Source organism: Lissotriton vulgaris, chromosome 1_1 (assembly GCF_964263255.1).
Source record: "Lissotriton vulgaris chromosome 1_1, aLisVul1.2, whole genome shotgun sequence".
In the NCBI taxonomy this organism is placed as follows: Eukaryota; Metazoa; Chordata; class Amphibia; order Caudata; family Salamandridae; genus Lissotriton; species Lissotriton vulgaris.
This window is the reverse complement of record NC_141685.1, coordinates 1,544,812,795-1,544,830,916: the sequence shown is the minus strand read 5'-3', so window position 1 is coordinate 1,544,830,916 and position 18,122 is coordinate 1,544,812,795. Positions and strand designations below refer to the sequence as shown.

General features: G+C 45.6%; 1 protein-coding gene across 1 annotated transcript in view; it reads left to right on the top strand.

Annotated features, from left to right (window-relative positions):
• CEP290 (centrosomal protein 290) overlaps positions 1 to 18,122 on the top strand; it is a 1,386,965-nt gene that overhangs the window by 1,355,748 nt on the left and 13,095 nt on the right. Inside the window, exon 52 of the mRNA XM_086918001.1 lies at positions 12,618 to 12,724. Within this exon, the coding sequence (XP_086774127.1) occupies positions 12,618 to 12,724 (107 nt within the window). The remainder of the gene's footprint in view (positions 1 to 12,617; positions 12,725 to 18,122) is intronic.

Below are 18,122 nucleotides of genomic sequence, written 5' to 3'. Positions count from 1 at the left end.
TGGTCTTTCATAATGTAAGTGGCATTGATAATTCAGAAGAAGGGGATATATTTTACCCTTCTGACCCCTGCTTCAACAGACATTTCCTTATTGATGACTGTAGAATCAAAAGCAGCTGAAGCCTTGGGATTAACATTGTCCTTTCCGAAGGCAAAGTCTAAAGTTTTTGCTGAAATCTTGCAGCCCTCCTTCTTAGTGTTTTAGCCTTTCCTTCCATTCAATGAAACCTGTTAGAATATTCAGGGCTGCATGGCAAAAAAACATGGGCATGGCTGTTACTCTGCGTATGCACACCTGGATCCTTTACCCTGGCTTTTCTGGAGATGTCCAGATTCAAGACAAGTAGGCCCATACTGGGCCAGCAATCTCTAAAATTTCTTCATTCAACAAGTTCAAAGTCCTGTCCATGAGCCAGGCTTTGCTGGCCCTCTGTAGACCGGGAATTGGTTGTGTTTCTGGATCTCCAGAACACCTAGTCCCACCTGCTGATTCTCCTTGCCCACAGGCAATGCCTATAGGCCATGTGAGCTCCCACCACTAACAGTTTGCGGTACTCCCTTATAGTTTAACAAATCATGACCCTCCTCTACTGCTAGGTTTTTCCAAAAATGCCTAAAAATTTCATCTCTTCTCTAAACAGAGACAAATCTTCATAAGTCCATGTTGGACATTACCTTTGTGAATTTGGTTCCTCCTCTTTTGAGGACTTTATACATTCAGGATATGGTTCTGACTCTCACCCTATTCCATTACTTCAAGTGCTCAACCTGCTGGGCCTGATGGCTGCATACTGTTGGTGCCACGTGCCCCATGGTGCGTGAGAGGCCTTAAGTAATGCTTGAGATACAAGTGGCTTTAATATCATAGTAGCCTCTCAACTCAAGTACAGATGTTCCCATGTTCTCCCAGACTTCCATTTGTAGATGTACCCATCCAACCTCTTGTTGGGTTGCGCCTTCAGTCCTTTGCAGCCATAGGCCACATTTGATTCAGATGTTTCCTTATTGGGTTGGGGACCTCGTCCGGGCAAGATGAGGTTGCAAGGTCTGCATCAGAGCAAGACCCTTACATGAATGTGCCCAAGATAAGGGCAGTTCGAGGGGCATAGCTACCACCAAGACGGTGGCTGCTTAAAATTTGAGCTCCACCACTGGCCCTGTGCAATTCAGAATGGATCTGTGCTTAGCGGTCTCAGGAAGGGGTTGAATGCAGGGGTTAGCCCAACATCTCCCCAGGTAACAGACAGCCCCCCTCCTTCTGCTGGAAAGCCCTGCTGGGGGCTCTGTGGCGAGGCGGAACGAGAGAGGCTCAGATCCTCGGCCCCTCACCAATGCTTTGCTGACCCCATGTGTTGAGGGGGCTGGAGAGTCAGATATAGACCCCCTTGGTGAGAGCGACGTGGAACAGGGCACGCAGAGTCTGGCTGGCCTACCTGTGAAAGACACTGAAGACAGACGCATGAGAAGCGAGCGAGGCCACCTTCATTTACGGCCCGGTTGGCTCCAAAGACAACACCACGACTAGAGGTAGAGCCCATAGGTTAGCCCAGGTACTCTCCCTGGGAGCATACAGAGCTTGGGTTCTGGTATCCGTGCCGGCCGCGAGGGGCACCCTGCAATCCACCCGTGGCTGACAGGCACGCAGCGAGGGAACTTTTGAGAAGAACCAAGCAACCCTAAGACCTTGGTGCTCTCGGATGGATGTTTCAATAGGTGTAAGATACTGCCTCTGTACAGTGTACTAAAGTGAAGTACACTATGTAGAGACTACGAGATATCCTTAGAGGAAGATGGCGGCAGTAAGTAAAACCCTTTTTTGTGGTAGTGTGTACGAGCATTTGTTGTTCTCACAGAGGCAACAAATAAGACCAATGTGGTATAAAAATAACAAGCTTTATGTAAGTTTTGTGGTTGCAAGACTTCAAAGCTATCAGATAAATACTTTATACAGTTTGAATTCTGCAATGCAAGCACTGTGAGTGAAAAAAGCTATTTCTTTAGTATTGTAGCACAAGGCGGTCAGTACTGGCAAAATTTACCATCACAGTCAGTGTAGTTACCATGGGATGCAATGAAGTTCAGGACACCGCCAACACAGAGACTGTCGCGGTCACTGGGGAGAGTGCAGAGGGAGACAGTGGAGGACCGCTGACACAGTTACCAATATGGTTGATGGAAGCAGCACACCGCAGTGGAGCTTCAGGTGACCACAGTCACTTGAGGGTTCAAAGGTTGATCTTCTCCAGGAGGATGAAGGTCTTTGGTTCGGTACCGGTGACCTGGTTCGGAGGTGTCTGAAGTTGTTGGGGCTGGTTTTGATCTTCACCTGCTGTGGTCGGGCCACAGATGTAATGAAGGGCATTCCGTCGCGGTCATGCTGCAGTCAAGCAGTCGACACCGCCAAGAATCCGGTGCAGGCTCACAGAAGTGAGGCTGTTTCCAGCGTCTGTCACTTTTTTGCGAGGAGCCTGCTCCCTGGCGGATGCATTGAGAAAGCTGGTCCCCGATGTGGAGGCCAAACAGCCTTAGCTGCTGCATCGTAAGAGTTGGTGGTGAGACGCGTCGACACAGACCGTGCTGGTCCGCACCACTTGTTGGTCTTTACTGGCAGTGTGCCGGGGACTAGAGCTTCTAGCCCAAAGGAAGGTTTTTGGTAATTTGTAGAAGGTGAAGGTCTTCGGGGTTTCGTGGGGGCCTCACAGTTTTTTTGTTGAGGAGCGACATGGTTTGGCGACAATTTCTTCTGGAGAGGGACTCCGTTCTTGAACCGCTGCAGTCTTCTTCTGTCCGTAAAATCTGAAGTCAGGTTCTAGGGGGGCCACCTAAATAATTAATTTAGGGGCATTTTAGGGGAGAACAGGTAGGATCTAATGGGCTGCTTACCTGCAGGTTGTCTACATCCTCTCTATGCATGCCCCAGATGGGTGGTGGGCATTCCCTGACTCCTAACAGGTTACTGTCCCCATCCTCAAGATGGCAGATAGCGAAAAGTGGGGTTTACCTCAACTTCTCCACCAGAGGTGTGGTACAGGGTTATGGTATACTCACCTACTATCACCAGTCCTCCTGCCAAAAATGGGGCAGGCATGGAGGGTCGCCATCTGCTTCTAACGGCATTGCTGGGGGCAGAGTTCAAAGGTTGCTTGCCTTTGAAGTTCCCGTTTCTGCCAAGGCAGATCCTGCAGGGGGGAGGTGTGACCACCACTGCTCAGAGCAGGCTTTGTCTCTAGATCTGGAGAGCACTGTCTCTCTACCCTGGGGTCCAGAAACATGTCTGGTGATTGCAGGCTGAATAAAACTAGAGAGGGGCCACACCAGTGCTTGATAAGGCGAAACAATATGAATGCTTTTCCCCTGCGCCAGAGATCGTTCTTTCAGAATCGTCATTTAGACCGCAGTCAAAAAGTTTTCAACATTTGAAAGCCGCATTTCAGCTGATGTATACAAATCTGATTTGTATGCAATTAGCTCTGTGTCTCCTTCATTAACCTCTTCGCCGCCGGGCAAATTCCGCCGCGGTGTGAGGGGCGGGGCTGGGCATGGCGCTACACTCACCTTATTCACTACTTCTAAAGCAGTTTTAGGTGAAACAATAAGAATGCTTTTCCCCTGCGCCAGAGATCGTTCTTTCAGAATCGTCATTTGGACCGCAGTCAAAAAGTTTTCAACATTTGAAAAATGCATTTCAGCTGATGTGTACAAATCTGATTTGTATGCAGTTGGTTCTGTGTCTCCTTCATTAACCCCTTTGCCGTGGGCTTTCCACCACTGTGCAAGGGGGGGTCGGGGCGTGACACTGGGGTACTCAGGACGGCTCCCGGCGTCATGAGTCACAGTAGGCGTGTGCTCATGACGGCCGGGAGCCGTCCGAACTCCGCCCGTTGATTAATTCTCCCGCACAGGCGGGGAATTAATCACGCATGGGCAGAGCGGCAATGTTCGGACTGCTCCCGGCCGTCATGAGCACACGCCTACTGTAACTCATGACGGCCGGGAGCCGTCCTGAGCATGGAAGGAGTTAAATGGTAAGTAAGTGAAACCTACTGTCCCCGGCACAACTCGTATGACCAGGTTTGTAGTATTGTCACATGTTAACAAGAAGTTAGCCGCAAGCAGATCAGACTGCAAAGATTGAAGAATAGAGGTATGTTCTACAGAGGCCAGCTGGCAGAAGACTACGAAGGTTGTATCAATTCATAAAGCAATTTGATACGCTGGGCATAATCAGGAATGTATGTCCTCACAAATTTCAAAAATCCCAGCAAAGATTGAAGTTTTTTCAGAGTAAATGGAGACTGCAATTGTGCACATTTCTCCAGAAAGTGGGTGGCTAACCCCCTACCTTCATTATTGAGCTCGTAGCCTAAGAAAAGCAAGGATAAACAAGCAATATTTAGCAAAGTTACATTTATAACCAAAGTCGGCAAACAACAGAATGATCCGATCCACGTGGACTAGATGCAGAATCAGTTCGTCATCCGTTAGATAAATGTCATCGACATATGAGATCGCATCGGGGTCAATGCTGTGTAATAAAGACACAACGCGTGCAGCAAATGCCCCAGGGTTGTTCTTATAGCCCATAGGCAAACGCGTAAATCTTTTTTTTGGTTGCCGACCTCGCTAAATATGGTCAAATCACGGCTCTCCCGAGTCAGATTGTGACTATAAAACCGGTTGGATATCCAGTGTCATTTTGTATTTTTTGCAAAAAATTTTTATTTTCTAACGCAGAGCTGTGTGTGTTCTATACTGCAAATGTACGAACATGATTATTTAAATCTTGATAATCTAATACAATGCCATATGAACCATCCGGTTTCGATATCCGAAAAAGAGGATTATTCATGGGTGATACACAGGGCTCAATTACACCTTAATATTCCAATTGGGACAAAATGTCACAGAAAGAAAGCTTTAGCCTCGTGTCTGATTGGATATTGTGGTTGGGGCTGCGGCGTAGATCGCAAAGTAATCTCATGTGCCGGCGAATCTCTATCCCGGCCCACTTGATTACGATACACTGCTGGAGCCAGGGCCAATGCCCACTCTGATACGTAAGCCTGTTTAGCTTCCTCAGGGACATAATGCGAAAAACTCGAAAGTATCACTTCGTCCCCACATTTGAAGCCAGAACAAATGGAGGAGGCCAATCCGCATCTGCCAACAAAATGTCATATGAGGAGGTGACATTTTCCGAGAAAACCGCAGTAATTGTACGCCGTATATCACCTTCAATCTGAAGGGGTGCAACCCGTGTATCTGCGGTTTCTACTTTAATAAGTATATCAGTTGCTCTCACCTCCAGACAGGGACGCAGTGCCTCCTGCACTATGGTTACTTCGCCGCGCTGTTGAGGAGTGTCACTGCCCATTCCCAATCCCGGAGTACCGTTCTCACTGTCTGAGGCATACTTCGCTGTTAAAGCGGCAACATTCTTCTTTTGATAAGGGAGTCGATAATGAGGCAATCCCTCTTGTTTGGCTTTTACGTCAAACTAGCAAGGTTGATCTTGTCCCTGCTGACCGGTTGTGCTTTTGCTGCGATCCTGGCGCTCTCCACCACCGAATTCAGAGTCTGACATGTCCTGCAAAGAACGAGGAAAGCGGTGATCAGGGATTTGAAATCCGTCTAGAGTATTAAGTTTTGTGCGGTCGTGCAAATCATATGTACGCTCAGAAGAATCAGGTGTCGGTGTACCAGCACGCAAACCTTGCTTCTGGTTTTGTTGCCTCTGTTTTTTACTCCAGTTCTTTTTAGGAAAGAACGGACACCCCTTCTTCTCAGTTTGGACTTTTGTTGAGGTTGAGTTTGAGTAATTCCCAGACTAGTGTGCCCTAAGGTTTTATAAGCTTTAGCAATAATCCTCTGTAATTTGAGCTGTGTGTCTGCATCAGCAACAGCCTCCAAACACTGAGCCACTTGTAAGGTTACAGCTTCACCCTTCACATCCGCAAGGATTATATCGTAAACAATGTTGAACATTCCCACCAGTTTCATTCTCAACTCCAGGGCCGCTTTGGCCCGTGTTCATCCTGAACACGTTTTATCACGTAAGGGAGAACGGTCATTGAGTGGGTGCCAAAAGACATTGAATATACTGCTGCAAACACTATATCCCAAGTACTACTATCAGCTAACTCTGAAACAAGGCCTTTAAGTAAGCTCATAGTCAAGATCCTGTGTTCCTCAACAGGATTGGTATTTGGAAAAACAGCCTCGAGTTGCCCACATTTTTCAGCAAGCCAATAGGAAAAGTCATCCTTATTTTGCGGACGTGTTCCAGCGGTTGTGCAGCAACTCCAGGTGGTGACACTTGTATGTTGTGCAACATGAACTGTATAACAGCCCTATGTCGATGTATGCAATACGCGTAGCTCCGCAATAGTAACATTAAGGTAATTTGGGTGTGGGGTATACCCAGTCAAAAAGGGCCATGTAGCCCGTCAATTGATAAGGGGCCTAAACGGACCGCAGTCAAAGGATGAGGAAGGGCGCCATTAAACCATATGATATGTTCCCAAGCCGTTAACAGAACTTCAAGAGAACTATAAGGTCATTAATTCTGCGGAAGCACAGTGTCAGTATATTCGGGAAGGAAATTATCATTTCCATCCACTGCCGGAAAGGTGACCCAAGAATAGAATACCGCGTAGCGGTGAGCTGCATCTGCCTCAACAACAAAAATAAGAGCTGCTCCACCATTAGGGACTCCATGTTGAGTCAAATAAGTTGTGACTGGAGCGCTGTTGGGAGCCATTATGGCAACCGCCATAATGAAAATTATAGTAAAACAACCTACGAGCTGCAGCACAACACTGGGCTAGAGAAAGAGTAAGACCTTTTAAAATTCAAGCTTTAAAAACCTATAATATTTCAACAATAGGAGGCTACATCCGTCTTGGTAAACAGAAGTGATGGGATTGTGAACAAGCACAAGCACTACTCAGCAGTCTCGCTGGTAAGTTCCAGACCAAACGTTGGTGGCACCATGTTGCAGGAATTCTGCACATACACAGAACTGTGCGCAGGAATACGGGACCTTAGTGTACAGGGGCTAAGCCTTCCTACCGCCTCTGTACCCCAATCCCAGGACCGACGACCTATAGTGTCTCACTCGCTCTCCTAAACAATCATGAAGATGCAAATGATTAGACATCCCAGAACACAACACTCCCGACTCTCCCAGGAATCGCAGTAACAAGACGTACCCCTTCGCTCGCTCACTCGTACTTGTCCACAATAAGAATTGTCAGAGACACTGATATAGTTTAAAATGTTTATTTTAACTATCGAGCTCAATAACTGCTTATATGAACCACTACCTGCAGCAAAACGCATAAACCGAAAAGAGTTAGTATTGTAGACAGTCCATATATTATAAAGGGAGATGTCATCTTATATAGACAGTGGATATAGGACTATAAGGCCTAACCACCCTCTCCTTGGTAAGAAGAAGTATGATTATATAATATAAGATCTCTGGGCTTTGTCAGCGGACCCCATACCTTAGTGCCTGGATGGTATTTTGACATCATTGAAACTGCATGACTCCTCTCCCTGGAAAGGTCCCTCTCCAAGTGTGTGTCAACTAAACATGCATTCCCATAATATCAAGGGCATTGTTTATCGACCTTGCTCACCGTGTTCAGACTAACCTCCAGGAACAGACCAAGGACGCATAAAGCAGGCGGTTCTTATGTGAAAGGCATAAACAGAGTCTTGCAAAATAAAGTCATGTAGTAACATGCGCAAAAGCAGCTTCATGGCAGCAGAGCTCATGCTAACTTAGCGATGTCGATAATGTCCCTATCGGCCATATGACAGTAGGGGTGGTGCCAAATCCGTAGTCATCTTCCATTGCTTAGCTGCGCAGCATCTTGTTGGTCCTTTTCTTCTTGGGTCACAGGAGTCTGAGGAGCAAGGTTCAATGATGCCCCTAAATACTGATTTTTGGGGTGTTACAGGGACTGGGAGATGGTAGCCAATGGGCTACTTGCCTTTAGAGTGACTACGCCCTTACAATGTCCCCTCCCTTTGGAGATGGAGCATCCCTAAACCTGATTGGGTCAAATCCCTCCATTCAAGAGGGTGGATTTCCTAAGGAGGAGGGAGTCACCTCAGTCCCGACCACCATAGGAATTGTTCTGGCAGAGGGGGGACACACCTCTCCTTACTAATAATTTTCCCTCCAACCTTGCCACCGAAAGTGGGGCTTGGTCAATGTAGTGGGCATCTCCACTAGCTGGCAGGGCCCTGGCTACCATATCTAAGGGCAGAAAGCCTTTAAAGGCTCACCACCCTGAATGCTGTTCCTGCTTGCGGGTAGCTGTGAAGCACCTCCATCCAAGCTGGCTTTGTTCCTGACCATCAAGAGCACAACGGCTGTCACCTCAGGGGGTCAGAAACATGTCTGTGTGTGGCACGCTGGTGCAGACCAGTCAGCTGCACACTAAAGAGTTGGTTATTTTTCCGGGCCCTCTGAGTACATTTTGTAATAAATCCAACACTTGCATCGGTGTGGCTTTGTGATGCTGAAGAGTTTGATACCAAACTCCTTAGCTTTCAGTAAAGCCATCATTCGTAATAACAAACACCCAGCCCATGTACTCATAATGGCTCCACTGCACTTACAATTTCTGTAAATGGGCACAGACACTGTAGGGGCATATTGCTCATGCATCTATGCCCTCATCTGTGGTATAGTGCACCATGCCTTAGGGCTGTGAGACCTCCTAGAGGGGTGACTTACTTATGCCACAGGCAATGGTTTGTGGGCATGGTACACAGGGATGTGTGCCATATTGACTCTAGTTTTGTCTACACCAAAACTCACAGTCTGCAATGGCAGTGTGTATGTGTTTGGTGAGAGGTTTCTGAGGGAGGCACAATACATGCTGAAGCCCTTAGAGACCATCTCTGGTCACAAGGTCCTTGGTACCAGTGGTACCTTTCACAAAGCACTTATATGTGTCCAGAGGTGTACCAATTGTGGAAACAAAGGTACAGTTTTGGGAAAGAACAAAGGCCCTGGGAACCTGATTGGCAGGGACCTAGGGCAGGGCACATTCAAAGTGCATCAGAAATCTGGCAAACATGGGGGGTTACTGCAACAGAAACCCACTTTCGTACAAGCGGCAGTCTAATAATGCACATTCCAGGGGTGTGTTAGAGGTAGTCATATTAAAAGATGTGGGGGAGATGGGCACTGGGGTGATTTGTTTATTGATCTAGTCTTGGGGCGGTATGGCCTAGTGGAGAGAGAAGTGATAGTCTCAATTTTGGTGGCGGGTTTGGGGGAGATCTGTAGGGGAGGGGTTGAAGGAGTCTAGAAGGTCGAGTACATTGTCATTTGATAGCTGTCTGACTAACCTAGCGGGTCGGGAGGAATGATTAAGGATCAGTACCGTCCTCCTGGAAGGCTGAAAGCTCCTAGTGTAGGCAGGGATACGATCTGAGTAGTGGTTGGAGATGATGGGGGTTTAGTTAGCTGGGTGGGGAGTTGAGTAGAGGGGCACTTTGATTGAGGTTGGAGGTGTTACAAAATAGTTTGAGTTTATAGTGTTGAACATTGAGACATAAGATAGGTTGTTGAGGGGTTCCAGGATGGGGGAGGTATTGAGGTGTGGGGAAGGCTCTGAGTGATTAGGGGGGGGCTGCCATAGAGGTTCACCATCACAGCCTTGGTAATGGTTGGATGAAAGGCTCTAGAGGATGGGTGCAATCTATTGATAGGTGTGTGTATATGAGGCTCTGAGGCAGTGGGGAGAGATGATGTCAGACTGGTGTAGAAGGGGGTAGTAGGAATTGATAGTGGTGCCTTCAGACTGTAGTAGATTATGGGGGGAGACACCAGTTGAGTGGCTGTAATGGACAATAACGGTGTCCATGGTCTGGCAGGTGGCCACCTTGGGAGTGGGGGCTGGTGGACTGGTAAAGTAGTATGGGAGAGGAGGTTCACTAAGGAGGGGTAGTGTGAGGTGCTAGGCGAGGGGATAGGCAGGGGAGTGGTAGCGTCAAGTTTGTGTTGCAAGTTGGAGACTGATTATTTTCAGAAGATTGAATGAGTATGGTGCTGTTGTTGTAGATGGATATTGTGGTGTCGTGGAACAGCGTGGAGAGTGCAATAGTATGTTTATGGCCATGAGAGATTATCCTGGTTATGGTGGTGTTGAGGGAAGTTGTTGAGTAAGGTGCCATTGTTGTGGCAAAACTAGTGGTTGGTGAAAAGGGTTTATTTCCTAAGATGTAGGATTTTATGTTTGATGTTTCTCTTAGCGATTTTGGATAGGTTTGGGAGGTAGTTTTTTTTATTAACAAGTTATTACCTGTGGGGGTGTAACGACCGGATTTTCGGACCGAATAGAATCAGCTCACCAAGACATCACCAACCCGGCCGAAACGTAATCACCTCCCTCCTCAGGACCTACTTACCTCGGTACCTGGGTACCTACCTGGGGATGGGGAATTAGCAATATACAAGCTTAGATCATCAAAAACACCACTAAATCCATAGGGATTACTAGAAACAATCACTAATTGCTATGGAATTCCATATTCTACACCACACTCATACCTTATAGTCTCGCGGCAACTCAGGCCCAGACTATGCTACCCTCCTCCTCATAGTGAAGGGGGCAGTTCTGATTACTTACCATTACACACTGACCACAATCAGTGTTCACACAAGCCACAATCCTGTGAGTATGCACACCGTATCCTCCCGGTGCTCTCTCTCAAGCCACAATTCTGTAGGTATACACACCGTATCCTCCCGGTGCTCACGCTTCCGTCACAATCAGGTAACGATACACACCGTATCCCCCCGGTGCTCTCAATAATGCCTCTCCACAACGGCGATTACTGTCCTATTGATACCTTCAACTCTCTCTCTCTCTGTTGGGAAGTTTCTCCATATACCTAATATCTACTGGGAATGTCTCATCTATAATATTATAGGTTATGTGATAGATAGTTCAATCCTCTCACACAAGAATGGCCAAATCACGGTATGCAAAGGTTATTCTCTGATTTAGGCGCTCCATGGCTCAGTTACCACTTACCCGGACGGGAAACGCATCCGTCCACATAACAGCATCTGACTAGAAGAAAGGTTAATCTTATCATAATAGATAACAGTTGCACAGTGGTTCACTAAGAACTGGGGTCCCTTTATTACACAATAGCAAATTATAACAACAATATAATACTGCAATATAACATACGGCCTGAAAAGCAAAGGAAATAATTAGTATATGTGTGTGTGTGCACGCTAATAAGAAAGGGTCGATGTCACCTTATGAGTACGAAGTCTGGACTCAGTTGTCATCTGGGTTCCCTTCTCGTCTGTGCCTTGGCTCATCTTAGGATCACCCCTGCAGTCACGGATACACGTCTGCACCGCTATGCTCTGTCTCCTCTGCTCCGCTCCAAGTCACTGGAACCTCCCTCTTGTTCTCTGTTTCGCCTGTCTCACTCTCGCCGTTCGCACTACTCCTCTCTCCTCTCGATCACAAACTATCTTCACCTTCCGACTTCGATCTTATAAATCAGTTACTGCCGCTCTAGCATTCGTTCGCTCCGCTAACTTCTTCACTCTGCATGCTCTGATCTCAGTATCAAAGCTCACCAGCTGCTCCAACTAAAGTAACTTCAATCTTTCTGAGAGATTATCAGCCTTCGGTATTTTCGGACTTCAAAAAGGCGACTGTCTGCTTCAAGGCTCTAATCCCTCTATTAGAATGATAGCAGGCTAAAGTCACCTTCACTCAAAAATAGACCAAAAACCCAGTCAGAACAGGGGGCTAGCAAGGCATTCAACAAAGCAGTATCTGTTGGGTCCATGACCGGGGTAGGACCAAGGAAGGGATGGTGGGAGTAGGAATGGGCCTATAAAGGCGGATGTTCAAGCGAGCGGGAGTGAATGCAACAGCTGAAACGATGGAGGGACCGGTATACTTAGGATGCTACACAGCCTAGTTACCTAGCTTGCGGCCCTATGGCAGAATGGCATAGATACGTTTTTGGTCATTGCCTGCAGGACCAAGTGTAGAGATAGGAGTGGGCACAGGCTAGTCCTCACAATAAGGGCAACTGTACAACTGGGTGGTAGCGGCAGCGAGAGGGCGAGAAGAACAGGTTGTGCACCATCAACCAATGAAGTTATGCACCAACATATGAAGAAATCGTAATGGGTAGGATGGCATACTATCAGATCAGAGAGAGAAAGGATACATCATAATATAAATGGGGCATAACCGCATACTGTCAGAGCAAGACATTAGATTAAAATCAGCAGGTGACAATCGGGAGTGGTCTGTGGATATTGAGGCAGCATCGAAGGGGTGAGGAGTAGATCAAGTCATGCATCATCAGACAGTGAAGTCGTAGAGGAATAAGACTGTCAGATCATAGGGCATGTCATGCAGTGCCAAACCATGTAATTGTGATGGGGGCGATATATATTTTCCATCCATCCATCCATCGATTGGCTGATCTGAATGGAAAATCAAATGTCTTCATTTTTGTATATATCAGTATGTCTGTCTTTTCGACTACTTTAGATTTAATGGCCATTTGAATATTGCTCACTTTCTCCATTTTATATTTCTTTTGTAGGGTATGATTTGCTGGAGAAAGGTAGGCGACATGACAAATTAATATCGGAATTAGTAGACCTGCAAACTCACGTGAAGACTTCTAACTTGGAACGAGATCACTTGAAGGTAAAGGCTTATGTGCATGTCACTCCTTCGTGCATATTTCTGAATATGTAATTTGTTTAATAGAAATTAGCACCCTGTAGCTAGACTTCATCTCATAGTGAAAAATAAATACACACATACCAAGTGTATAGCCTATGGTAACAAGAACCTTGGGGAGGATTACATTAACAGTTTGGTTGGTGTGAATTTGTACCCTATTACAAGATAGCACAATGTTGCTTTTTATACCGGCATGCTGTTTGGTGCAGCAAAAAACCTATGTTGATAATTTGTCTACTTTGACAGAATGTGAACAATGATGTATGTGACCTGGAAACAGCACAAAGTGCAGTGGAGTAAAATAGTACATGGGTGCAATTAGCAATATAAAGTACCACTTGGACTCAAATTAGCATAACACAGGCATCTTTTACACAGCCCATGTTGCCTTTCTGATGAATATGTAGAGGAGATTAGTTTTAGCATCTGCTGTTCTTCATGAAAAATCACATTAGAAGGTTTCCTCGCCAAGATAACGTGATAGATGTGACCTATTACGCTATAAAAAAAAATCAAAGGCAGCACTTAAATTTTAATGTCTGCCACTTACACAAATCACGTTTGGCTTTGACAATAAAACTATCTGCGCAATCTGATTCTGTAAATTGCACAAGGGGATTCAATAGGTTATCTACTTTTAAAATATATACGTTCTTCCAAGGTTTATCAGGATGCAACTAGGAAACTCCTAACTTTGTTACAAGTTGAAAGAAAACTGTATCTGTCAAGCGGTGACTTCCAGGTAATGGGCTTAAAATGTCTGCTGGTGTGCAGGGATTTCTCTTCTCTGCATAATACCCTGCTTTGGTCTTCAGGGAGGATCTTTTCAGTAATGTTGATAGTCGTGTTTGTATTTGGGTTACAAGATATATCAATAATGTCGTGTGGTTCCACAAGGACAAAGGATCACTTTCCCTTTAGCATGGTAAAGAAGCTAGATGTATGTATCTTCCCTCTTCTTTTCTACCTTTGCCTTCCTGAGGAATCAGTAGGAATTCCATCCTGATTGCGCCTGCCCACATAATCTAGTCCCGTCCCTATAGCTATATTATCCAGTCCCTGGCATGAAATGTCACAAAAAGGGTTTCTTAGATTGCTTGACAATTAATTGTCTCTTTGGTATGATCACCTTGCAGATTTAAAAAATAAATGTGATTGACTTGGTAGTCATACTTCCCATTTTTAGATTTGCAGTGAAAGCTTTAACAGTCTTCCAGGCTTTTATATGTATGGTAATTATAAAATATATATGTATACATACATACATGGGTGACACTACTTCAGACATTAGTTTGTTCGAGTGTTATTCACATTTTGCTTCCAAACACAACAGCATGTGAGTAATTTGTGTCCTGCAAATATCTACATTATGTCTGAGCATATATGCCCATCTGTTTTGTGTTAATATTTCAACAAGGGAGACCCAAGGATCACTGGAGATCTGGGATAATAACTATAACAAAAAGCACACTGGACCCTCGTAGCAATACTTTACATGCAAAGAACCAAGTGGTGAATAAAATGTATTCACAATTATGAAAAAACAATTTCAAGACATATAGCGGTGCAGTGAACATTGGTGCAAAATAAACATGCTTGGGGCTCTCTTTAGAGGCAATGCACTTAAGTGTTAAATTGTGATCAACAAGTGTATCAACAAACAGAAGAACAGCTCTGCACTATGCAGCAAATTCCCAATAATCATATAGGGTCTGTGTTTTTAAAGTCAACGGCGATTAGATTCAAATAAAAATAGTGGGATCATCATCAGGACTCATGGGTATGCAATGAGCCATAGAGGGAGATTAAATAACGTAATGCAGTCGCTAAAGGAGGGGTCTCAGGTGATAAACCTCAGGAAAAAGGGTGCTGGGAATCGCCAACGCTGGAAATATGATGGATACCAATAGGGGACTCCAATCAGCTCACAGTGGGAAGCACATGTGTGACCTGGGTCTCAGGGATGAGTGCCAGATTCCTACTCTGGGCTCAAATCAACCGTAAAATGGATATTCACTGGTAGTGCTGACAGGCAGCATGTAGTCCTTTCGGAACTATGAGTCCCCCCCGAGTCCTGCTGATGGTCCCGTCATTTTTATTGGGATTGAAACACCATTGACTTTAAAAACACAGACCCTATATGAATGTTAAGATTTTTCTGTGAAGGACCGTGCTGTTCTTGTGTTTATTGATAAGTTAGTTTATCACAATTTATCAACTGAGTGAATCACCTCTAAAGAGAGCACCCAGCATGTTTACTTTGCACCTATATTCATTGTGTTGCTGTGTGTCTTGACATTGTTTTTTATAAAAATCATTTGAATAAATTGTATTCCCCATTTGGTTCTTTGCATCTAAAGTACTGTTACTAGGGACCAGTGTATTATGTCTGTTTGGTGGACCACTCCTTTAGTTTGCCATTGTATTTATTCCTTTCTGAGTTACCCTTTCACTTCTTTTTCTCTATTTTTAAAGAGCTTGAGGCAGGTACTTCGTGCTACTAGGCCTCTTGCTTACTTGTCAGAGAGCCCAGCCACTCCCACAACTACTGTGTCACTCCTTTCTTATGCATCATTCCACATCCCGCACGACCACAGCTTCTAAACCAGGAAGCCAGGTTGGAAGGGTATTGGTAAGGGTGTATCATTGTTAGCGATTGATATTTCTACCTGCAGATTCCTTACCTCTTGAATATCCACCCTGGTGTCAGACCTGTATAGAAAACTTTTGCCACAGCCCTACCTCGATTGGTAAGTCACAGGGGCTACAAAGCGTCCCAACCATTGACAATCAGTTCCTATTTTTCCATACCAGCAACACAGTCAAGAAGACTCCAGAGAGATTTTTATCTCACAGATTTATTCTTAACCAAATAAATGCAACATCAAACATGTCACTCCCTAAACTCTCCGTATTCAAACCCTGTGGGGGACAGATGTTGGGTACTGACCTCTATGATGTTCAACTCTGGTGTCTATGCTTGTGTCATGACTCTCAGGCCTGTGAGTCCTACTGGAGTATGCTTCTGGTGGCCATTAGAGAGGGTTGTTAAAGTCTATAAGCCGAAGCCAAAGATAATAGGGAGGGGTAGACGCAGGTCAAGACCTTAGTCAAGTTCTAAGTCCGCGAGATCATCAACATAGAGATCTACCTCACCACGGACATGAGAAAAAGAGGAGACGTGGTACAGGAAAGAAAAACAGTAGCAAGTCTCGGAAGGATTCTCTTCTCACCTCAGGCTCCTCTTCGAAGCAAGAGTTGGTTGAAATCAAGGCCTGTTTGAAGCCGGCACTACTGATAGCAGCAGAGGTCCTGGAACCACTGCCTACTACAGCGACCAGTATGCTGCCCTACCTCGTTTTCCCAGTACCAGGTCTGGATCCAGCGCCGTACCTGAAAACCATGTTTGAGGTGGGTTATGATCCCCTCTAGAGGATCTTTGCGCCCCATGGGTTCCTGTGGGTTACCGGCGGAATTCCGCTGTGTTGGCCGCACCTTTCATGCTGCTCTCACCAGCACTTTTTGCTCCATTTGTGCCTTTGATGGTGCAGACCCCAGCCAAGCCTTTGGCCCCAGCACCACCGACACTAATAAACAACTCCTTTGTTTTTGGAGCCTGTTCAGAGGTCAAAGAGAGAGGCACACCGCCTCCTAAAGAACAGCTAAATATGGGGAAAAGCTACCCCCTTTATGACCAACTTGGCACTGAACTTAGGTTTTGCAACATACACCCCATTCAGCAGAACCCCTTCTTTCCTTCAGTGTGGCTCTTCTGCATCCTGTTATTGCCACTTGGCCTAAATCCTCATCCACTGTGACTGTCAATAGAGCAATAGCCAGGAGAAGCCAACCAACATCTGGTGATCCCACATTTCTATCTGAAAGCTGGTCATTTTTGACTTTTCCTCATCTAACTTTTCTGCAGGCATTGTCCCCTCGGTTTCAGACAACAGGGAATCAAAAGGTTTTAAGGTATGGTCCATGAAACTTTTTGCTGCTGAGAATCTAGCCCTCAAGCCCCTCAATGTCATGTGCCTCCAGGGCATGTAGTACAATATGCTCTATGGAAAATGGCCCGTGTCATTGCCACCAAATTGTGATATTTCAGATACATACTTGGGGCCTTGTGTGCAATGACCTGGAGGCTTTGGGATAAATTATCCGTCTGGTTTTGACTGTGCAAACTCAGTTGCGAGAGCTATGGGAAAGTCTGATTTTTAGATGATGTCTAGTCCTTGCTTATGGATCTTCAGTTCGATGGCTCCAAGCTCTTCAGGAAAAGACTGATTCTGCCTTGGAGTGTTTTAAGAACAGCTTGGCCGCTGCTTGATCACTTGGGTTACAGCCCAGAAGAGAAACACTCGGTAGAGAAAAAAATGGATTGATGGAATGCTTGAATTAATCTCAGCCACTGGTAAATACTTGAGGCTGCATCCATGTGAGGAAATGGGGTGTATTATATGGTGTGGTTGTACAACCTCACTGTGTAATACACTTACCAACACCTTAAGGACCCTTTGTTTTCATCTTTAAAACCCAATGGGAACTGTCCAGTCCAAACTGACAGGCAGATCCACCCTGAACCGGAACAAAACCACCATGGACCAGTTTTGCCCTAATTAACACACATCATCTGGTATAGCTTGGTTCTAGTGGCACAGTACGCATGGGACCCACGTCTGGGCATACCTATTCTACTTAAGGCATCACACTAAAGTGTACCAAAAAAGTATGAATTGAATGCTTGAATTCATTTCAGCTGCTGTTAATTATTTGGGACTGCACCCCAGTCCATCGTTATTTTGAATACCATGCCACCTCAGTTTGGACTCAGCCGTATGCAAATCATTCTTGACCCCTATACCTGACTAATGAGCCCTAGCTAGAAACAAACCGGTCCTGTGTTTCTTGTGTTCCGGTTCACGGAGGACCTGGCCAGGTAGTTCGGGCTCGACTGTTACCATTGGAGCAGAATCTCAACAGGACCTTGTTTGAAGGAGCACTGTCAGTTAATGAAGCAATGCAAAAAAGCAACAGGGTCTAAAGAGGCCGTGCAGCATTGAGACACAGGTCCTCAACTAATAACAGCAAGTTTTGAAAAGTAGGTGTTGATTTTCTAATGATAGGAGGCCGATGACAGCAACAGCCATTCATCGGGGTGGACTCCTGAGTCAGACTCTGTATCAGAGGGGCTAGAGGGCATCTGTGAGGCCACAGCCAGAAACTATGTACAACTCCTTTTCTGTTTTAAGGTTCACTTACCCATGTTGGCTAATGTATGATTGCTCTTGGACTTAATAGGGCACCCAGGAACCTCAAGCCCCATTGTTGTGTAGTTCCTATAAACCTATATAGGATC